The sequence below is a fragment of the Calliphora vicina genome, chromosome 5 (genome assembly GCF_958450345.1).
Source record: "Calliphora vicina chromosome 5, idCalVici1.1, whole genome shotgun sequence".
Taxonomy (NCBI): domain Eukaryota; kingdom Metazoa; phylum Arthropoda; class Insecta; order Diptera; family Calliphoridae; genus Calliphora; species Calliphora vicina.
In genome coordinates, this window is record NC_088784.1 from 78,969,182 (window position 1) to 78,994,164 (window position 24,983).

General features: G+C 31.0%; 1 protein-coding gene across 1 annotated transcript in view; it reads left to right on the forward strand.

The window, feature by feature from the left end:
* Window positions 1–24,983, forward strand: part of stw (straw) — a 176,798-nt gene that overhangs the window by 119,727 nt on the left and 32,088 nt on the right. The window contains exon 2 of the mRNA XM_065513470.1: window positions 22,991–23,465. Coding sequence (XP_065369542.1) covers window positions 22,991–23,465 — 475 coding nt within the window. The remainder of the gene's footprint in view (window positions 1–22,990; window positions 23,466–24,983) is intronic.

A 24,983-nucleotide genomic window follows, 5' to 3' on the forward strand; every position in this document is an offset into this window, starting at 1 on the left:
TTTTATAGGAACTAGTAACACATTGGTTCTAGACTTGTTCTATGGAACTAGTTCTGAAAAAACTTCATGGAACCACTAGAAAAATTTTTTCGAAACAATGTATGTCGAATCTTTTGGCAAATATTTTTCTACAGCATTTCAATTATGGAAATTTATAGAAATGAATGCAACAACAACTCAATGTAACTAAGAATCATTAGCCATTGTTTTAAAAGACTTTTTCTTGTAATCTAATGAAAGAAACAAAGAGTTTTTAACTGCTTCCCAGAACTAGTTCCAATTATGACAATTTTGAATAAAAAACATTTATGACAGAACTAGTTCTAGAACCCGTTCTTTATATGGTGTGTTAGTTAATTATCATTTCCATTGAATTAGTTCCAAAGTAGACAATTTCATGCAGAAATAATTGATGAAAGAACTGGTTCAAAACCCATTTCAAGGAAGGATTGCGGGCTTCGTAACGATTCCGTAGATCAGTTCCAAAAGTGGGAATTTCAAACAAAAATCATTTGTATAAATCAATTCCATAGAACTAGTTCCAAAGTAGACAAATTCATGCAAAAAAGAACTGGTTCAACAGGATTACGGGCTTCGTAACGATGCCGTAGATCAATTCCGAAGTTAAGAATTTCGAACAAAACACATTAGTCGCTACTCCAACTAGAAAGAGTACTGGCTATATACTTGCGTTATACTCCCGTCAACAGGCATGTGTCAGTTCACTCTTGTCAAAATTTAAACAAGCTGCTTCACTTAGTTTGCGTTTGACATCTATTGATAGCAAATTTAATTTTTGCGGAAAAAACAATCCTTCAAACCAAGGCTAAGCTTGATAAAAAACTATGGGAACTCTGCACCATCAATTTCAATGGTAAAAAAGTGGTTAACTGAAGATGCCGAATGTTATGGATGCCCAGTTGGGGTATATATACCCAAAATAATTGAAAGAAACGATATAGTGTTGGCCGATCGGAGATTGAAAGTGCGAGAGATTGTAAAAGCCATGGGCATCTCACATGACTCAGTAGTTTCAATTTTGAATGGTCACTTGGGTATGAGAAAGCTTTCCGCAAGATGGCTGGCGCGTTTTCTCACAATCGGGTGCACATGTGAAGTTTTCATAGCAAATGTCCATTAGAGTGTCCCAAAAAAATTTTGGGATTCTCAAAAATCGCAAAATTTAAATCGAAGGTACGGACAAAACTATAGGAGGTATTGACATAATTTTTCAACATTTTTATTCTCTATTTTGTTGACAATAAATTCCCAAGTGATGATCAACAAATTCTGAAATTTGTTTAAAAAAATTTTTAAAAATTTTAAATTTGAGTTTTGAAACTGCCGTTAAAAAAAATATTTTTTTTTGGTCATACCTGCGAATAGGTTAACGGTATCCTATGAGGACAAAAACTCATTTATAAATAAATATGGATATATTTTCTTATTTTAATATTTCTCAAAATATGTTAATTTTGTTCCTACGTTTCTTGTTCTAGTGGCCTGAGACACGTTAATGGCCTGGCGATTTTTCAATAACTTTAACATTTTTTAACTATAGTTTTATATATATAAACAAATTAGAGGGTATGGGTTCCAAAATTCCATGGACACTCTAATGTCCATGAATTGGCTTACGAAATGCTCCCTCTTCTTCCCTATTCTCCGGCTTTAGACCCGATTGACTAGTTTTTGTTTCCAAATCTGAAGAAATGTTTCTTTTAAGCTGCTACAAATAAACTCTAAAGAACTTCACAAATTTTCCAAATATTAAACAGCAATGTTTTATAATTGTAGAAAATAAACAAATAGAAGAAATAACTGCCTTTGTTAATAAATTAATAAATAAATAACTTTAATTTAAAGTATTTCTCAGACTTCTACAAATAGTTGTACTGATAAGTATAACCCTCTAACTGGCTGCCTACCTGCATGTCTGTCTCCCTAACTGTCTGGCTGCTTAGTTTAAACGCTTAAATGTCTGTTTTTAAAGTTTTTCTTTTCTTCTATTTTATTTAATTTAATTTAATTTAGTTTTTTGTATTCTGTTTTAATGTTAATAGATTTTTTTGTTTTTCATTTTCGGTTACGGTCTCATTGTTAACAGACCATATTGCTGTTTTTCTTTATTGTTTTTTTCGTTTGTGCATTTTGTCTGTTTGTTTTACGCTACTATTATTGTTATTATTAAATTTTTAACATTTAATTTAAGTAAAAATTTATAAACAATTTTACTACTGTGTTGTTTAATTTTATGTTTTTATTATAAAAATATAATTTCAGTTATAGTTTTTCCGCTATTGCCTCCATCTACTATATATATTTACTTATATTTCTTATATTAGTTGATTATTTATTTTCAATTTATTGAATATGACCAGCCTGGGCTATTGTAGAATTTCTATGAAATATTTATTGATGATTTCACAATTATTTTATTGTAAATAGTTTACGTTTGATTGGTTTTTTATATGAATTTCAAATGTCTATAGCTATTAATATTATATTTTGGCATTTTAGTATGTTTGAATCAGTTATCTGTTATTTTCAATAGACATTTATGAGTTGTTATTACTGTTTAGCTTTTGGGCCTAGAAAAACAGCAGGTGTAGAGCTTGTGTGCTGATTTATGTTGCAGCCTAAACATGAGAGTTTATAATTTTATACGAAGCAGCGGTTGGCACAAAGAGAACTATGTACATATGTGTCCACTGTTTATGTTCAATTGCATGCTGTAAACTTCTACACATTTTTGTTAAACTTCTAACATTATCAAGCGGTTATTAATGCTAATAAACTTTTTATTTATTTATTTTTTTTTAATTGCTGAGTTTCATTGATATTCGGTTTATTCACTCATGTACAAAGACAACTGCTCCAGCTCATATTGCCTATAGATGCCAACCTCTGATATTAAGCTACTTTTACACTATGTGAGTTAAACAACTGAGACAAATCCGAGCATTTCTGATTTTGATAAATTTTGGTCAACGTTTAATATCAGTTACGAGGTGTCAACTGCTAAATAACTTAACTGAGTAGTAGATAATTACAAAACAAGCTTTGTCATTTCTTATTTAATATTTTTAAGGGTGGTAATGTTTTGGGGGAGCCAAATTAAGTTTTCAAGCCTCTTAATTGAAATGGATAAAAACAATATTTTTCAAAGATATTACGAGCTTATTAAAGTCGTTGGTCCAAACTAATAGGCAGATCATTACCAACAAAAACACCATTACCCAGGCAAATTTTAAGAACTTGTTTCAAAATAACTAGTTCTAGAACAACTATTTTTTGATAACATCCATAAAACTGATCATATAACAACTAATTCTAGAAACCGTTCTGAGAAACAATATTGTGATTCTTAAGAAATTCTATAGAGTTTTATAGGAACTAGTAACACATTGGTTCTAGACTTGTTCTATGGAACTAGTTCTGAAAAAACTTCATGGAACCACTAGAAAAATATTTTCGAAACAATGTTTGTCGAATCTTTTAGCAAATAATTTTCAACAGCATTTCAATTATGGAAATTTATAGAAATGAATGCAACAACAACTCAATTGAACTAAGAATTATTAGCCATTGTTTCAAAAGAATTTTTCTTGTAATCTAATGAAAGAAACAAACTGCTTTTTAACTGCTTGCCGGAACTAGTTCCAAATATGACAATTTCGAATAAACAACTGAGACAAATCCGAGCATTTCTGATTTTGATTAATTTTGGTCAACGTTTAATATCAGTTACGAGGTGTCAACTGCTGACCGTTAGAAATATATAACAATTCTGCAAGGATATGTTATTGAGTGTATGCTTAAAAATGGGGTATTTTCAATAGATGGCGTATGAATGCGGCTTTTGTGATTTTGACATGGTAGACAAAGATCGTCCAGGCCAGCCAAAAAAGCTTTGAAGACCATGAGTTGCAGGCACTACTCCAAGAATATTGTTGTAAAACAACAAGAGCTTGCAAAATCATTCGAAGCTACTCAAGCAGCAATTTCAAAACGTTTGCAAGCAGCAGGGTTCATCCAAAAGCACTTACTATACAAACAGAAGTCGAGAGTCCTTGAAAGACGATTTGGTATGTCCGAAATGGTGCTTGAACGCCATAAAAGAAAATAATTTTTGCACCGAATCATTACCTGCGATGAAAAATGGATCCACTACGATAACCCGAAGCGTCAGAGATCATATTTTAAGCCCAGTCAAGTAGCCGAAGCGACACCAAAGCCATATATCCATGGCGCTAGGCAATTCTCTGTATTCGGTGGGATCAAAAGGGTCCTATCTATTATAAGCTGCTGAAATCTGGCCAGACTACATCAGGAAACCTGTATCGAACGCAACTGATCCGTTTGAAGCGATAATTTTCCGAAAAACGACCAGAATATGCGGCCACACAGAACGCTCTCTCTGGGATACGTTTCGCTTTGGAACAACGTATCCGATATTGGTATGATTCGTTCTTGGCCTCAAAAGATGGGAAAAGGTTATAGCTTACAATGGCCAATACTTTGAATAAATTTATATTATGCAAATGTATCAAAATAAAAGCTAGAAATTTGAAAAAATTCCGCCAATAATTTAGAGAGAATTTAGCCCTATTCCTTTAAAATGAATTTATTGTTCTTAAAACTGTATAAAAACAATCATATTTAGCACAAATTACATATTTAGCGATTCACAAGTTATTCTATCATTTCCCATTGTCATAATGTTCTAATATTTCAAGACTCGGCGGTTCGGCTCGGTTTATCCGGCTTTTAGGCGTTCGTCGCGGCGCTGGTCTTAAGTAAGCAAGAATGTGTCGGCGCAGAGTAATATTATTTTAGGATATATTTAGCATGAAAGGTATTTATAAACCATTGTTAAATATTAGAACATTATGACAATATGACATAATAGGATAACTTCTATTCTCTTTTAACTTAAACAGGAGTTATAAATCATGAAAATCACATAGTATATTAAGTATAATTGTGAATTTTCGTTTGTTAATATTCGTTATAGCCTAATATATCACTCAAACTGGTTTATTTTAATTAATTGTTATTATTTATTTCATTATCATTTAATAATTTAAAAATTAAATTATCCAAAAAAATACAATCTTTTTATTTAAACCCGTTAAATATAAAAGTAGATTAAATTATAATTTCACATTTCAGTTATAATTACTAAACAAGAAAGAAATTTTCAAATAAAAATAACAACAGAAATTATTAAATTATATTTCTCAAATGTTAAAGAAAACAACAACTTAATTAAATTTTACATGAAATTATTTAATTAAATAATTCCCCACACACAAATTCAAATTTTTCTCACACAAATTTAATGGTCTGTACAGAAATAGATCAACGGTTAGTGATTTATATATAAACAGCTAATGCTTTAATTTTAACACAGTCATTCAAAAAGTTTCTTTCAGTCATTAAAATTTTGGTCATCCTGGTGTCATTAATTGTATTAATGCGTAACAACTGTCAAGTTAAACAAGACATAAATTGTAAATTTTTTTTAACCGAATTTTTTCATGGCTGCTTTATGAAGATCTGTAATTTAAAGAAGTTGTGAGAAAAATATATTTAGTTTATAAATATTTTGAACATGTCTTGTGTGGACTCTCTGGTATGTTTAAAAAATCAGCACCCATTCATTAGTTGTTGAAAATAATTTATGAAGTGTTAAGAAAAACACGTGTTATAGAGCATTTTAAAATGCTGGTTGAGAGTGCTAATGTTTGACCAAAAAAAATATTTAAATATAATACAACAATACAATAAATACAAGTAGTAAATAAATTTAAAATAATAAAAAAAAAATAACCTTAATACAATTAAATGTCCGTCTGTCGGTCTGTCCGTCTGGGTAACGAATCGTTTGCATCTATTGATTGCAAAAGTCATTAGAGTTTTCTTTTAACAATTGTTTTGCATTTTGTCTTGTTTTAAAGTTGCATGAGATGTTTTGCTTCAGTGTTTGAATGTCTAGCTGCCATTTAAATGTTTCACATACAAAATTGCATGTCCATGCAGGTCTTGTGATTCGATAAGTGTAGGAATAGAAATACGTTTGGGGAAAATAATACGAGACAAAAAAGCCAGTCTTGTTAATGCACTTTTTTGTCGTATTGAGCAAGTTAATCTGGCATGTTATAAAAGCAGCTATTTGAAATTTGTCTTCGACTTTTTTTGTCTTCATTTCACTGAAGAGCTGATTTTGTAAAACAAAATACAAAGCATAAGAAAACAAGTTAGAATAATTGTATATTCATCTATGACGAATCTTAAATACCCTTTATCCATTTCGATGGACCCCTTGGGGTCCATGTTTCCCTCACTTAAGGGCCAATTGAGCTAGGTGATAGTGAGCTAAAATAAAGTTTCTTACATTTCAATAAGCGATTACCTATAAACGATTAGCAGGGGCTAATATTTACGAAACGTGGACCCCAAGAATTATTTTTCGAACCCCCAGTGGTCTATGTACCCCCTAATGAGAACCATTTAGCCAACCAATAGGGAACTAAAATAAAGTACCACTTATAATTGTACATTCATCTACGACGTATTTTAAAAACCCTCCAACCGTTACTATGGACTCCTCCTGGACCCCAAGAATTTTCTTACCAACCATTTAGCCAACCAATAGTGAACTAAGATAAAGTACCCCTTATAATTGTATATTCATCTGTGCCGAATTTTAAATACCCTCCAAACATTACTATGGACCCATCGGGGTCCATGTTCCCCTCACTTAAGGGCCAATTGAGCTAAGATAAAGTTTCTTACACTTCAATAAACGATTGGAAGGGGCCAATTTTTAAGAAACGTGGACCCCAAGAATTTTCTTACCAACCCTCAGTGGTCTATGTACCCCCTAATGAGAACCATTTAGCCAACCAATAGTGAACTAAAATAAAGTACCCCTTATAATTGTATATTCATCTATGACGAATCTTAAATATCCTCCACCCATTTCGATGGTCCCCTCAAGGTCCATGTTCCTCTCACTAAAGGGCCAATTGAGCTAAGATAAAGTTTCTTACACTTCAATAAACGATTAGCAGGGGCCAATTTTAACGAAACGTGGACCCCAAGAATTTTCTTACCAACCGCCAGTGGTCTATGTACCCCCTAATGAGAACCGTTATATACGGGAAAATGTCCAAGAATTTTCTTACGAACCCCTGGAGTCTGTGTACCCCAACTAATAGTGAACAAAGATAAGGTACCTCATATGTCCATGTTTACCTTCTATTCAGCTACTTTGTTTTTGCAAATAAACTTTTCTTGCAACAACTATTTTTCTTAAGTTTCCCCCTTGTCAGCTATTGCAACTTTGCTAATAATAAAACTTAACTATTGATTAGGCCAAAAAAAAGTATACAAAACCAGCTCAGCTTAAAAGTAAGAATGACTACATAGCAAAAGAAGCCAAGAAAAATGTGTCAGAGCATGTTGCTGCTTAAAGTAGGTTAAATTTAGCAAATGTTTATTAAACAACAATCGAGTAAGTGTCTGTCTGACTGTCTTTCTCTGAGCCTCGTTAGCTGACTGCTTTTTTCTATTGCCATAGCTTGTGATTTTTTCATTGGTTCATGTAATTTCAAAATTAACCATGCAATTGTCGTCTAATGACTAGAAATGGTCAATGAGTTTTGGTTTTGAAAGACACAAGACACATCATTGAACTTATATTTTGTTTAGTAAAAGTTAAAGCAATTAGTAGTAGAATGTTTAGCTAGAAGAAGTGGTTACATGTTTCTACCAACTTGGCAAGTGGAAATGCTGTGGTTTTAACAGAAAAAACAACAACTCATTTTAAATAGAAATTCTTGAGTATGAAATTTTGTTGTCACACTTTCAGCGTTAATTGCCGTTAAAAATTTATGAGTTTGATTTGAAGAAGTGGGATGGTAATTGGAACGGTTATATTTGAAATTTAGTTGGACTTAAAATTTCAAGTTGTGTTAAAGAAATTGTGATAATTTTAAAAGAAAATATAAGAAATGAAAGATGTTTGTACACTTTCTTGTCAACTACAACCTTCGTCATTATTTTGTGGGTCCTTGTAGACCAGTGGTGGGCATAAAGAGACCTTGAATCTTGGATTATAATAACATTTTATTTACATTCTTTCTTAATTTATAATTGTTATGATCTTCATTGACATTAATGTTTTTTACATATAAAAAACGATCATAGTGAGCCCCTGATGACTATGAGTGCCGACCACTGGTTTAGACCAGAGTTATGCAAACCTTAGGCTCTGTGCCATTTATTTCTCTTGCTCTCACACTAACGTATTAAACGAAACTTAGCGAGAAAAGTGGCTTATAACCCCCTTCTACTCCACTTTGTTTTTTTTTATGAAAAATGATTTTAAATTACTGCCCAACTGTAAATGAAATGTTTTTCAAAATAAATCGGCCTTTAAAGATAGCAATTAAGTTTGATATGGCTTTCATATAAAACTAACGTTACTGAGTGACAGACTGATTCAACATCACCCAGCCAAAAAAACGCCAAAAGGCAGTAAAATGAAATTTGGAATAAATTTGGATCCAGGGGGAATGAAAAAATGGAAATCAACTCCCCCCCAAAACCGAAAAGTTTTAATATAAAAATGGAAAAAAATGTAAAATAAATTTTACTTCATTTCCCTACCCCCAAATCCGTGATCCGTGCCTTGGTTCCCGTCTCTCTATGAAGATGCACTAAGAAGAGATTTTTGAAAATTCAAATTTGAGGGTGAAAACGGGTAAATTCGGTAACCTTATAGTTTCTCAAATAAAACAGATAGAAACAACATTTAAAATACATCTTCATCTGCTTAAAAAATCAGCAGACAGGTTTTTGGTACTTTTTGAAATTCGAAAATTTTGAGGGAGGAAATGGGTAAGAACTATATTTTGGTACAATTTTGACAATTTACAATTTAAAGCAATAAATATAGAAATAAATGTTCAATCGTATTCTATACTTATCAAAAAATACCAAATATGAATTTGGTACTTTTAAGAAATTCAAACCTACAAGGGAATAAATTTGAATTTATTATTGGTACTTTTCTTCATAAAATACGTTTTCATATAAATTGATATCAACACAATAATATCTTATTATGAGCACTATGATACTAAAATTTATTTGAATAAAATTTGTATCATCTCAATGTGAACAAAAAAGTACCAAAACGGGTAAAATGTCAATTTTGTATCCAAAATTAGTATAACAATTTTCATAAAATTTTAAACGTTAATTCCTCCAGTCATGCAAAAACTAACTAACAGGTTGTTATTTAAAACTAGAGTGCGAAGGTGTAGATTGTGCCAAATCCGGGTAATTTGGTTTGGTACTTTTTTAAAACACATAATTTTCTTGAGCAAATAAATACAGAATTGAATGGTTTGAGACATACTCGTATCTGTGCCACATACAAATTCCTCCAAATTTAGTAATTTGAAATTTAAGGGGTGTTCAAGAGAGAAAAGATAAATTGTCCTAGTGAGAAGGAAAATATGTGGCATAAATGCTGAATTTGTTATTTGTCACTGGCAGCTTTTGAGTTTTATATTATTCCTTACAGCACTTTTCTATTGGGTGTATGATTTAAAATGGAAAATTTTTTTAAATTTTTAACATTTATTTTGACACATTTATACAGTACTAGTTATCGCCGCGGCTTCGCCCGGTAGCATTTACTAATGTTAGTTCTTCAAGTTTCTTCAACCCAATCACTCCATCCAGCCTGTTGTTATTTATTTGCAAATAAAATATCTAAATTTGTACGGCATACTTTAGGGAGCTTTTTTATTACAGTTGACTGGACTCACAAAAAAAGAATTTCCGAGTTTTAACCGGATTTTTGGAATTTTTTTCTTTACAAACCATCTCCTGAAAATTTTGAATCGCATAAAAAAATATCAACCAAATCGCTCCAGCCGTTCTCACGCGATGACATTACATAGATGGACCATTTCATTATACCCTACACCACCATAGTGGGGAGGGTATTATGCGTTTGTGAAGATGTTTGTAACGCCCAAAAATATTAGTCTAACACCCACCTTAAAGTATACCGATCGACATAGAATCACTTTCTGAGTCGATTAAACGATGTCCGTCCGTCCGTCCGTCTTGTCGGCTGGCTGGCTGTCCATGTAAACCTTGTGCGCAGAGTACAGGTCGCAATTTTGAAGATATTTCGATCAAATTTGGTACATATTACTTCTTCGGCCCAAGGACAAAGCCTATTGAAACTGGCTGAAATCGGTCCATTATTTCACCTCTCGAAATTGGACTTTATCGGTCATAAATCTTTATTTTATATATATATATATCTACACAAATTTCACTCCAAATAAGTTTTATATATACAAAATTCATGTCACCAAATTTTGTTACGATCGGTCCATAATTAGTCATAGCTCCCATATAGACCCGCTTCCGAAAATCACTTTAACGTGCATAAATCGCTTAAAACTGTTGGTATACTCACAAAATTCAACATAGTAAACTTTCATATAGACACAAATCACACCACATAATTTCATGGTGATCGGTCCATAATTGGTCATAGCCCCCATATAAGGCCCACTTCCGAAAATCACTCAAAAATATAAACTATTGAAATTTTAAAAGAAAAATGTTTTTGATCTTTTACTTAGTGTAGGGTATTATATGGTCGGGCTTGACCGACCATACTTTCTTACTTGTTTTTATATATATACTAGTTGATCGCCCCGGCTTCGCCCGGTAACATTTACTAATGTTAGTTCTTCAAGTTTCACCAACCCACGCACACCAGCCTGTTCTTATTTATTTGCAAATAAAATATCTAAATTTGTACTGCATACTTTAGGGAGCTTTTTTTATTACAGTTCCAGTCAACTGTAATAAAAAAATAATTTCCGAGTTTTACCCGGAATTTTTGAATTTTTTTTCTTTACAAACCATCTCCTGAAAATTTCGAATCGAATAAAAAAAAATCAGCCAAATCGCTTCAGCCGTTCTCACGTGATGACATTACATACATGGACCATTTCATTTTTATATATATAGATATAAGATAGATTAGCTGACTGTACCAGCTTCGCTCGGTAGCTATTAATAAATTTGTACTTCGTATGGGAGGTACCACGTCCATTGTACCTATATAGGTCAATTGTGAATCTAAACCATCCAACCACCCACTTAAACGCACACAAAAAATTTCATCGAAATCGGCCCAGCCGTTAAGGAGGAGTTCAGTTACTAACACACGTACAGAAGAATTATATATATAAAGATAAATCTATTCAAATTATTGGTCATTGTTAACTATGACCTTTCCCATCTTTCTGGCAATATATGGATTCCGAGTTCAAGAACGATTAAAGACAATATAGGATAATCTGTTCGGAAGTGAAGCGTATCCCAAACAAGGCATTCTGTATCGATCGAATCAAATAGTAGTCGGACGAGGCACGGTCTGGACTATAAAGCGGGAGAAACAAAACTTCCCAAACAAGTAAAGATTCGGTGCAAAAATTATTCTCTTTTCCTACATGCAAAATCGTCATTTAAGCGATCTCGGCTTAAATTCTTATGGTACCCAATTTCACTGCTTTTAACTGAATCCTGCTACTCGCTAACGTTTCGAAATTGCTGCTTGAGTAGCTTCCAATGATTTTGAAAACATTTGTTGAATTTTACAACAATCTTCATGGAGTAATGCCTCCAATTCTTGGTCTTCGTTGTCAAAATCACCACTTCTGAACCTCACAAACCATCTATCGCAAGTTGAAACCGATGAATTACATTCACCAGAAGCTTTGGTGAGCAATCGGTATGTTTTTTTTTCATTTTATTACGATTGACCGGCGAAGTGCACCGGGTTAGCTTGTATAACATATTTATTTTCATAAATTGTTATCCCACGTTTATAACTTTTTGCTTAACTGTGGCAATGAAAACCAACTTTTATCTTTTCTTGAATTACATACATATATATTTCTTTTTATATCCTGCCATTAATTTATAATTTCCTTTGGTTTTTTTTTTTTTTTTTGCTACAGCCCCAAAACTGAAACCTTTTATTTTATTACCATTGATTAGTTTTAATAGCGTTTTATTAAATTGTAGCAAAGTTTTCTCCCAAACCTAAAATATATAAAACACGAAAACCTCTTATTTTTCATTTTCACTTTCGTTTAACCAAGAGGAAGGAAAGAAAAAAAATGAAATGAAAATTTGACTGGAAATAAACTAAAAACAAAAAATGTTTAACTTAATTTAACCTTGATTATTATCGCATTTAAATGATAAATTATGGTTAATAAAATATGAGTGTTATATTATTTAAGGAAAGAAATAAAAAAATTAATGTTAAACTGTCTGTTATTTTTTGCATTTAATTTAACTGGTTTTTAAGTTTTTTTTTTAATGAAATTGTTCAACAATATCATTATGGGAAAATTTTTAAAACGTTTCTTATATATTTTTGAATTTAATATAATTTCATTTGTTATACTTTCACTCTTTTTAAACAATTTCATTTCGCTAAGGTATTTTATACTAAGTATATTGTTGTTTAAGGCCTACAAAAGCAGAAAAAAGAAGATTTAGTTTCATGGCTTGTTAGCATGACTGACCAAAAAAACTAAAATAAAAATAAAAATATTAAAGTAAATAAGTTTTCTTATTATTGTTAACAATATTAAATAGGTTTTAAGCATGAAATTGTAGTAACAAAAATTTAAACAGATAAATTTGTGCTTCCGTGTGTAACACTTGTAGTTAAATCTATTTAAGATATACATACATATGTGTATAATTCTTAGTGTGTGTAAAACATGTTCATGACTAAAATATACAATCGAAATTAATGAGAATTATCTAAAATATTAGCCACTGTCCTAAGCAGTTTGCTATTGAAAATTAGCCAAATCTAATAATTAGAAAAGAAGTTACTAAGTAAAATAAGAGCCCAGCACTTTCGGCATAAATAAACTTATTTAGTCAAGATTCTCTATCTCTCCAGCAGTTTCAAAAATCAACTTTTCCAATATGGAGTGTTTTTCGTAAAAGCCAACGAAATACTTTTATTCATTGTATTTATCTGTTTCTTTTTCTCGATCGTTCCAACAAAGTGTATTTTTGAAGTCTTTCGTTTTTCTTTTAACACATGCAACCATATTTCTATTTACATTTCACTTCAAATCCGTACAGCTAATTTGATTTTAATTGTTGACAATCATTCACATTAGGATGGTTTATAAAAATAAAAATTTAACTTTTATAAACAATAGACAATAATAAAATATACAAATTTTGTAAAACACTTCACCTTGAACGCGGTTTTTGTTTTTAATAACTTATATGTAATTTTTAAAGATACAATGACAAATTTTGTACCAACAAAGCGTCATATGCGAGAAGTTTTGCTTTATTTCTTTACCTAACATAGAAATTCATAAAAGAGTATGTTGCCTGCATTTCTCTGCGAGTTTTTAAGTTTTCCATAAATAATTTGCCACGTAAAAAACATAAGGCAGACATATTATATATCAATGGATAGAGGATTTCTACTTTTCAGAAATGTATACAACTTTTTCATGGAATACTTTTTTGAAAAATATGACAAAAAATGGTTTTTATTGAATTTTTGCATAGATAAAAATTTTTCAAATTGAAATGAAATTTTTATTTGTGCATAGTTTTTAGTGAAATTTCCCAGTTATGCAGAATTTTCTATTTAACATGGAAAACTAAAAACTAATTTTGAAATTTATTATTAACAATGCCGCAATTCCCAAAAAACTGTTGAAAAATCCCAAAAATTGAAATTTTTAGTTTTTTGGCTATAATATCCATACCAGGGTCAGAGTTAACGGAACTCTTTACCAAATAATTAAAAACATATTGGGCCATCTAAAATCGGTTGCTATATTTTGATATCGAATATTCGATTTGAGAATTTGTGTCCTAAAGTTGAATTTTACATAAAAAAAATGGACCTGGGCCCCTGGGCATCAACAATTTTAAAATTTTTTCTCATTTAGAATATTTAATGAAAAGTTGGCTTTTCAAAAAGTTTAAATTCTTCACATCCTCTTAGAAATTTTTTGCGATAACTTAAAAAGAAAAAAAGTACTTTTTTCCCAAAAAATTAGCAAAACATCGCCTTTTTTAATTTTTTAAATTCGAATGCATAGGCGGGCAATGTGGTATAGCTACTTATCTCTAAAACTAAGAGCATATAAGTAACGGTACCAAGCTTAAGAGTTTTGTGATCTCAGAAATTAACATTGGTTGAGTGTACTTCATTTTTGCAGGTCATGGAAATAGTCAGTTGTAAAAAATCAGTGTGATCTTGTGGTAGACTTTTTTTTGTGATTTGTTAAAAATTAATTTTTTTCCAAAATCACGTAATTTAAACATCATTAATTTAATTTTAAAGTCAAATTGGAATATTTTGCTATTGAAAAACACATTCAATAATATAGCATATTTAGTGTATATGTATGTTTAATTTTATAATAATTTCAACAAAATACGTGGTCGGCAAATGTTTTATAGCTAAAGAATTTCAAACAAATAATATTCCAAAGAAAGGTGAAGTAAGAAAATGGGTAGCGGAAGATTTGAAGAAAGCTATCTTAGCTATTAGAAACAACGAGATGTACATTATTTTCACATCAGTCATTCAATGTCTCCTACGAAGCGAAGATTCTATTAAGGAGCTTCTGGTAAGCTTGGTCAACCGCCATTTACAAACTAAAATAAAAAACATCGGTTATGTGGTTTAGTATACAATATTAAAAGAACATGGTATACCACATTACCCGCCAATTTTTTCAATGGCTTGATTTTGGGTTTTTTCTCTTTTTCCCAAATTAATCTGAAACTTGAACTTAAAATATTTTTTTTACTTTCAAGGATGTAAACCTAACAATTGTAGCAGAACACCAGCTGAGAACTGTTCCAATCGAATTAAGATTCTAAAAATTATAGTCAAATAAAAAATAGGTATACCACATTACCCGAACTTACTCTATAACTTTGGACTTACACATTATTTTTAAACAATTCTTTTTCTGTTTGACATATACGTGTGTTGGTACTCCAATAAAGGAAAACTGAAGAAAATTGGGAAATATTTGGATCCGCTGTTATCAAAAAACTGGAGTAGGGTGGGTAAAAATGTTGAAACTTTAATTTTCAAATGGGAATATCTCCTAAGCTATTAGAGATAATTGAGGTTTTTTGTAGTGCTAGATGAAGAAATTCTATATGTGTATTTTTTTGAAATCGGAACTCAAACGAAGAAATAGTACTGTTTTAAAAATGTAACATACCCGAGGTGTCCTACCTTGAGGACCCTTTGTAAAGCACCTGGTGGGCCCATGAGGCCCAAGATCAAAACTCGACAATATTTCCTCTTTGTGCTTGCGAAATTTCATTCAAATCGGACTTACCGTTTAGAAGTTATATATTTATGTCCCTCTATTTATACCCTGCACCACCATAGTGGGGAGGGTATTATGCGTTTGTACAGATGTGTGTAACGCCCAAAAATATTAGTCTAACACCCACCTTAAAGTATACCGATCGACTTAGAATCACTTTCTGAGTCGATTAAGCGATGTCCGTCCGTCCGTCTGGTCGGCTGGCTGGCTGGCTGTCCATGTAAACCTTGTGCGCAGAGTACAGGTCTCAATTTTGAAGATATTTCGATCAAATTTGGTACATATTATTTTTTCAGCCCAAGGACCAAGCCTATTGGAACTGGCTGAAATCGGTGCATTATTTCACCTAGCCCCCATACAAATGTCCTCTCGAAATTGGACTTTATCGGTCATAAATGTTTAATTTATATATGTATCTACACAGATTTCGCTCCAAATAAGTTTTATATATACAAAATTCATGTCACCAAATTTTGTTATAATCGGTCCATAATTAGTCATAGCTCCCATATAGACCCGCTTCCGTAAATCACTTTAACGTGCTTAAATCGCTTAAAAATGTTGGTATTCTCACAAAATTCAACATAGTAAACTTTCATATAGACACAAATCACACGACCTAATTTCATGGTGATCGGTCCATAATTGGTCATAGCCCCCATATAAGGCCCACTTCCGAAAATCACTCAAAAGTACAAATTATTGAAATTTTAAAAGAAAAATGTTTTTACTTTTTTACTTAGTGTAGGGTATTATATGGTCGGGCTTGACCGACCATACTTTCTTACTTGTTTTTAATTTGCTATGTTGCACATCTAGGTTTAAAGTGAAGTACTTTACATATAAACATTTCTCTAATAAAGGGCAGAAAAAGGGCAAAAAGGGTGCAAATTTTTTCTTTTTGAATTATGGTTTTTAAAGTATTCTTTAAAAAATTAATTATAAGAGCTATCCTAATGGATGGCTTCAAGACGAATAAATATGCTTCTCAAAAAGTAGAAAAACTACTTATTATTTTTTGGGGAAATTTTAAAGAAAAATTTCATTAACAATGACTTGTTGAATTTAATTTAATATAAAGCTGTTTGCTTAGCATCAACATAAAATTCATTAACAATATAAATTTTTTCAAAAACTCCAAAATAACTTTACATTTTAAAACCAAAATATAAAAAATAAACAAGAAAACAATTGTACAAGTAATAGTTACTACTTTAAAACAGACATGACAATATAATAAAACAATTTATACATGCCAGCTCTCGTTTGTTGTACTCGTATTACTATGATTATTACAATTATTTTATCTTTTAACATTTTAACTGGCCTCAGGCAAGGTTAACTGGAATTGTTGCTTATTTTCACTTTTTTTTCAATTTTATTTTTTATATTGTTTCATTTTAAAATATTTTTTTACGTTTTAACTGATCTAATTTTGGTTTTCGTTTGTTGTTTGTTTGATAAGTTTATTAAATGTTTGTTTTCATTATGATGCTGACTAAATAGTTGTGGTGTCATGTTGCATGTGTTTTTCTTTTTTTTATTTGTTGTTTTGTTATTGTTTTGGTGGTATGTTGCCACTCTAAAATGTAATGAAATCTGGGCATGTCTTGTTTGATAAAGTGTTTTTACAATTTGAGAGTTACATACATGTTTTGGTTAATTTTTTTTAAGAAGTTTTGAGTTTTATTTATTACTCTAATAGTTAAACTGCTGTATAGATCTAAATGTGCAAAAATATTTTAAATAATGACTGGTAATTTATATTTCTTAGGATTTCTTGTATGCTTAGATTTTTTCAAACGACATGACTTTTGAAAATATTTGCGAAAATTATGTCAATATCAAGTAGTATTGAAAATGAATGGGTTGAACAATACATATATCGCTCATTTGTGACAAAAGGTCATAACTCAAAAAATATAGCTGGGAATAAAATAGCTTGACACGGAAGACAACGATCGCCCAGGCCAGCCAAAAAAGTTTAAAGACCAAGAATTGCCGGCATTACTCCATGAAGATTGTTGCCAAACTCAACAAGAGCTTGCAAAATCATTGGAAGCTACTCAAGCAGCAATTTAAAAATGTTTGCGAGCAGCAGGATTCATCAAAAATCAGGGAAATTGGGTACCACACGAATTGATGCCGCGAGACCTTAAAAGACGATTTTGCATGTTCGAAATGCTGCTTGATCGCTATAAAATAAAAAAAACAAGTAAGAAAGTCGGTCAAGCCCGACCATATAATACCCTACACTAAGTAAAAAAGCAAAAAAAGTTTTCTTTTAAAATTTCAATAATTTATATTTTTGAGTGATTTTCGGAAGTGGGCCTTATATGGGGGCTATGACCAATTATGGACCGATCACCATGAAATTAGGTCGTGTGATTTGTATCTATATGAGAGTTTACTATGTTGAATTTTGTGAGTATACCAACATTTTTAAGCGATTTATGCACGTTAAAGTGATTTTCGGAAGCGGGTCTATATGGGAGCTATGTCTAATTATGTACCGATCGTAACAAAATTTGGTCACATGAATTTTGTATATATAATTCTTATTTTAAGATCAATTTGTGGAGATACATTTATAAATTAAACATTTATGACCGATAAAGTCCAATTTCGGAAGGACATTTGTATGGGGGCTAGGTGAAATACTGGATCGATTGCAGCCAATTTCAATAGGCTTGGTCCTTGGGCCAAAAAAATAACATGTACCAAATTTGATCGAAATATCTTCAAAATTGCGACCTGTACTCTGCGCACAAGGTTTACATGGACAGCCAGCCAGCCGACCAGACGGACGGACGGACATCGTTTAATCGACTCAGAAAGTAATTCTAAGTCGATCGGTATACTTTCAGGTGGGTGTTAGACTATAAATACAATAACCCAAACTGTAATAGATCATATGTGAAGCCAGACCAACCAGGCGATCAACCAGACATCAAAGTCTTCCGTCTCATTATGCCCTACACCACCATAGTGGGGAGGGTATTATGCGTTTGTGCAGATGTTTGTAACGCCCAAAAATATTAGTCTAACACCCACCTTAAAGTATACCGATCGACTTAGAATCACTTTCTGAGTCGATTAAACGATGTCCGTCCGTCCGTCCGTCTGGTTGGCTGGCTGGCTGGCTGGCTGTCCATGTAAACATTGTGCGCAGAGTACAGTTCGCAATTTTGAAGATATTTCGATCAAATTTGGTACATATTACTTTTTCGGCCCAAGGACCAAGCCTGTTGAAACTGGCTGAAATCGGTACATTATTTCACCTAGCCCCCATACAAATGTCCCCTCGAAATTGGACTTTATCGGTCATATATGTTTAATTTATCTATGTATCTACACAAATTTCGCTCCAAATAAGTTTTATATATACAAAATTCATGTCACCAAATTTTGTTACGATCGGTCCATAATTAGTCATAGCTCCCATATAGACCCGCTTCCGAAAATCACTTTAAAGTCCATAAATCGCTTAAAAATGTTGGTATACACACAAAATTCAACATAGTTAACTTTAATATAGACATAAATCACACGACCTAATTTTGTGGTGATCGGTCCATAATTGGTCATAGCCCCCATATAAGGCCCACTTCCAAAAATCACTCAAAAATATAAGTTATTGATATTTTTTTAAAAGAAAAATATTTTTACTCATTTACTTGGTGTAGGGTATTATATGGTCGGGCTTGACCGACCATACTTTCTTACTTGTTTTTATATGAGCCAGATAGATAACTATTTTTCCTAGAATATTTTAATCCTTAAATGTCCTTTTTTGATTTTCTAGAAAAAAGGGTCAAAGAGAGAGGACTAAGATCTTCCACAAAAATGTTCCCCATAAAATTCCACAATGTAACGCGGCCTTTCTGATTTATAGAGTCTCTATCAGAGCTGTAAATGAATCATTCTTTTTTGATTTTAATTCATTATGAATTAGCTAAATTTTGAATTAATTCATTGAATTGAAAAAATTAATTGAATGAAATTTGAATCAATTCAAACGAATTAGGCAGAAATTAATTTCAATTCATTTCCAATTCAAATGAATTTGTAAAAATGAGTTGCAATTCATTTACAATTCATTTGAATTGAATTGATTTTGAATTAATTCAAATGAATTAGAAAAAAGAATTAGCAATTCAAATGAATGATTCAAAAATGAGTTGCAATCAATCAAATTCAAGAGCAGATCTCTAGGGGGAATGAAAGATTTCTCCTACCAAAATGAAAATATCCAGTACAAAAATTGAAAAGCCTTGTCCTGTATACGCGCCTGATCAATGAAAACATGGTCTTTGGAGTTTATTTCTTCAAGAAGAGCTGATTTTTATTTTGAAATACGCTGAACGACAAAACACATTTAATATTCAAGAAGCAATTAATAATTTTTGAAATTTTGTGACCCACGACCACCCAACAACAAACTTTATTAGATTTAATTAGAATGCATCATTCACCTTAAACAACAATAGCTTTTCAAAATTATCATCTGAAAGAAATCCACGTTTAGGGATGTTTAGAATAGAGGCGTACGAAAATAATCTTTCAACACCAGCTGCCGATGGTAACGGCGCATTATATGAATTGAATTTATTCAAAATCAATTCAATTCATTTGAATTGGAAACGAATTGCAATTCATTTTTACCAAATTCATTTGAATTAATTCAAAATCAATTCAATTCATTTGAATTGGAAACGAATTGCAATTCATTTTGACTCAAATTTCATTCAATTCATTTTTTTGTGTGAATGATTCGCGAATTAATTCAAAAATGAGTGATTCATTTACAGCTCTGGTCTCTATTCTGTTCCAAAAATGCTGTTGAACAGTGTTATGAACCGATCATCATAAAATTAGGTGACATGATTTTGTGTATATAAATATAAATAAAACTTTTAGGGTGGACATTTGTATGGGGGCTAATGGACCGATTTTAGTGAGTTTCAGTAGCAAAATGTACTTTCGGCATATGTACAGCCAGCCATCCAGATGGACGGACGGTCGGACGGACGGACATCATTTAATCGACTCAAACAGTGATTATGAGTCGATCGGTATACTATAAAGTGGGTTTTAGATTAAGTAATATTGGGGTTACAAACATCAGCAGAAACTCCCCACTATGGAGGTTTTGAATATAAACATGTAAGCATGCGTTTAAGTGAAAAATAAAATTTTCTAGAACTTAACAAGTTTATGCTGTTTTCTAAAAATTGCTAAAACTTAAATGCGCAATTAAAAACACCCAAAAATTCCTTTGACATTAAATTTTAATTTAAAAATGCAGTTTAAAGCTCGTTTTTTTGGCTAATATTTGCAAACAATTTGTAGGTTGTCTTAAAGCATTAATTATTCAACTAGTTTTTCACTTTTAAAGCTTAATTTAAACGATTCTAATTAAATATGCTAAATATAAACTTTTTTGCGATAAAATAAAAACAAAACAAAAAAATGCTTTCTTAAGCTGAATTTTTAATATTTCGTTTAAGTCAATGAAAACAAAAGAGTTAAGACACATACTTTTTTATATCTATAGTTTTTGTTGTTGTTTTTTTTATAAAGCAAAATTTTACTAATGTTTGGACTGATGTTTTTAAGCTGTTTAAAGCAAACACTTTAAAGCCTGACAGTGACTAATAGTTTTAAAGCTACAAAAATACAATTTTCAAGTAAATATTTGTAGAGCTGCTAAAATTGTTGCACCTGCTGTTTTTTTTGTTTGTTTCAGTTTGTGTAAAATTGTTTGTAAATATAAACAACAAAAACGAAAGGTAAATTTGCTGCTGCTGTTGTTGTTATTGTGTCTAAAACAACAATCATTTATTTCATTCAACTGCGTTACTGGGTTGTTTTGGTTTTGGTTTTTGCTGTCCGTCCATCAGTCTGTCTGTGTTGTTAGTTTTTGCACTCAAGTGCGAAATCATGTTACAAAGTCAAGTTTATGCAAATTGTTGGAAAACAGTGAATGAAGAGTGAGTGTTACTAATTGTTAATTTTTCTATAATTTAAAACAAAAAAGAAAACAACAAATTTCATTAAAACCACATTAAATTATATTGTTAATAGCAAACGGAAATTAATATCCTTTAAATATTATTAATTGTTGTTTTTTGAATAAGTTATGGTAAAAAAAACATTTCCTTTTGGTTGGTTTTTTTTGTTTGATTTTATTGCTAAATTATGTTGGCTGTAAATAATGTTGACATAAGTGTTATTTGATTTTGTAATTGGACCAGTTCCAATAATTAAATATTGCACATTTCGCCTCACCTCTTCCATTGTTCACAGAGAAAGTGATTTATGATGGTTTGTTGTTGAAATTGTGTTGGAATTTTCAAAAATTTTTATTATTATATTGATGTTTGAGAAAACAGAAATGACGAGTTTTTGCCACCCCTGGGAGTAATATTAAAAATGAATTAATTTCGAACTGGATGTGAATGTTGCAAAGAAAGACTGGTAGTTTTTATTAGATTTAGTAAAAGTTCAATGTTGGGAAGATGATAAGTTATTATAATTTTTATACCCTACACCATCATAGTGGGGAGGGTATATTGGGTTAGTGCTGATGTTTATAACGTGCAAAATTATTGTCCTAATACCCACCTTAAAGTATACCAATGTGCCCAAGATCACTATCTGAGTTAAGCGATGTCCGCCCGTCCGTCCGTCCATGTAAACCTTTTAATAAAAGTAGAGGTCGCAATTTTAAAGATAATTCAACAAAATTTGGCACAAACATTTACATTGCCCCAAGGACTAAGTCTATTGAATTTGGTTAGAATAGGTCCACTATTTCTCCTTGCCTCCATGCAACTGTCCTATCTTAGTGCATGCACAAGCATGATTGTAGAATTTTTTAAAATACTTATTTATGTGAATTTGATATATTGATAACTTTACCTAAAATTGTCCTAGGGTGCATCTAAGATTCTTTAAACAGTCTTAAATATTTAGCTTTAAAACTTAAATAAATTTTGTTAAAACTTAAAACATGATCTTATTAATAAAGTATTGTTAAGTTTTTATTTATTTTTTTTATTTCAAGTTTGATACATAAACAATATAAAATAAATCAACTAAGAAAAAGAACCCAACCCAAAACATAATGTTTAATAAGCAAACAATAAGCTAAAAAAACAACACTTTAATTAACTGTTAATTTAAAAGAATTAAACAAAACAATGAAATAAGTGTTTAAGAAAATCAAAAATTAAATTTCAAAAAAAAAACACTGAAAATAAAATAAAAGCTTTACAAATACATATTCAAGGTAATAAATGTTGATTTTCGACATTTAATTTTCTGCTCTAAATCATAAAATTGCGCAATATTTATTGAAACTAAACAAAACAAATTTTTAAATAAAAAAAAAAAAACTAAAATACATTTAACACCTTTTAACTATTTTTTATCAAACCAATATGAAACCAATAATATAACAATAAAATTTTAACTTTAACCTTCTTTTGTTAATTTTGTTCACCTTTTGTTTTTTGTTACAGATAAACTAAGCGATCAAACGCCAGCCAGTTCATTTTGGCAATCTCATGTAGTCACACCCTCCTCCAGTACACCCTTTGAATCACCCTTCTTTTCGGCCACTCATGGCATTGTACAAACACATCCCTCCCTCAATGGCAATATACCAAGACCGGTGCCTTTGAATGGCAATAGTTTGGGTCCTGGAAGTAAACCCACTTTAACAGCTGGCAGTGGATATTTGAATTCTCGCGGTAATTTCCCTTCCTCGGCTCGTTATCCCAATGTGCCAACACCCTCGATTGCGGGTACTGTGGTGAATCCCAATCCCAAGTCACCATTTAGACATTTAGATTTCTCAACCAGTGCCACGGCAGAATTGAGACGTAATCCAGCGCTATCGGCTCCGGATGAGTGTGCCAGAGCTTGTCGTGAGGGCGAACCACCAAGAATCTGTTACTATCATTTCACTTTGGAATATTATACCGTTTTGGGAGCGTAAGTATTAAATTAATGATGTTTCTCTACTCAATTTGAAGTGAAAGGAAATGTACATTATTTATTTTAGGAAATGTCTTCACTTTAAATAGCTAAACTAATATAATTTATAACTCTTGTCTGTAGAAAATCATCCTTATAATTAGCTCAAAACTTTCGCTAAAAATTTTCAATGAAATCTTGTTTCTTTTGTGGACATGTAAAAATTGTTCATAAATATGTAAATAAATCATTTATTATTATGATTATTTTCATATAAATCTTACATTCATTAACATCAGTTGATTATCATTATGATCATCTATATAATTATATGATCATTTATTAGCATCAACATAAAGACTTCCTAAAAATAAAACAAATATGCGAACAGACAATACAAAGGCTGGTAATACACCTGTTACAAGCTATACCAACACAAACTTACATTTAAACCAAACCAAAAAAAAAATCTGCCAGACTTTAAGCTGTCAGTTATCATATTGTTAAATGTCATAAATTATAATCTTTGTTATACATTTTAACTTGTTTTAAATACACATACGTCGACTATTGTTTTGTTACACTGTGCTTAAAGTTTATTTTCATACAAAATCCAAACAAAAAAAAGAGCATTTTTCTTTCATTTCTTTTTGGCTAACTCTATATTTATTGCTGTAACAAAAGGTGTTACAACAATTTGCCAGCAATAATAAATAAATGTTTTGAAAATAATCGTAAATCGTATAGAAATGTAAAGAAAAGAAAAAACAAAAAGAAAGATAGCTAGAAATATTGTTATAAATATGAACAAATAAATTATAGAGCAGAGACCCATGCAAAGTGGATGAACAAATACAAATATCTATTAAAGAAGTATTAAGTAGAAACAAAAGCATATATTTTGTAGGGTAATAAAGTTTTTACAATCCATTGACTTTTTCTTTTCTTTGTTTGTTAATAATTGTTTAGTTGATGTTTTATATTGTATTTATACATAATTTTAAAGAAATAAAATAACCAATTTATTGGCTATTAACACAGCTGTTTAAAATTTTGATTGTGCAAAAATGCCAATGTTTATCGAGAGCATATATTCAAAAAATGTTAACTCAAGAAAATAGTAATGAAAAAACATTTTAATTCGCAAAATATTGTGCAAATAAATAGTTCCTTTTTAACTCCAATTTTAGCTTTAATCGTTGATCATTTTAAACTCCATTTCAAGCTTTAATCGTGGTTCTTTTTAAACTCCATTACAAGCCTTAATCGTGGTTCATTTTAAACTCCATTTCAAGCTTTAATCGTGGTTCTTTTTAAACTCAATTTCAAGCCTCCATCTTGGTTCTTTTTAAACTCGAATTCTACATTTAATCGTGGTTCTTTTTAAACACCATTTCAAGCCTTCTTAAACACCATTCAAGCCTTCTTTTTAAACTCCAATTCCACATTTAATCGTTGTTATTTTTAAACTCCATTACAAGCTTTAATCGTGGTTCTTTTTAAAGTCCACTTCAAGCTTTAATCGTGGTTCTTTTT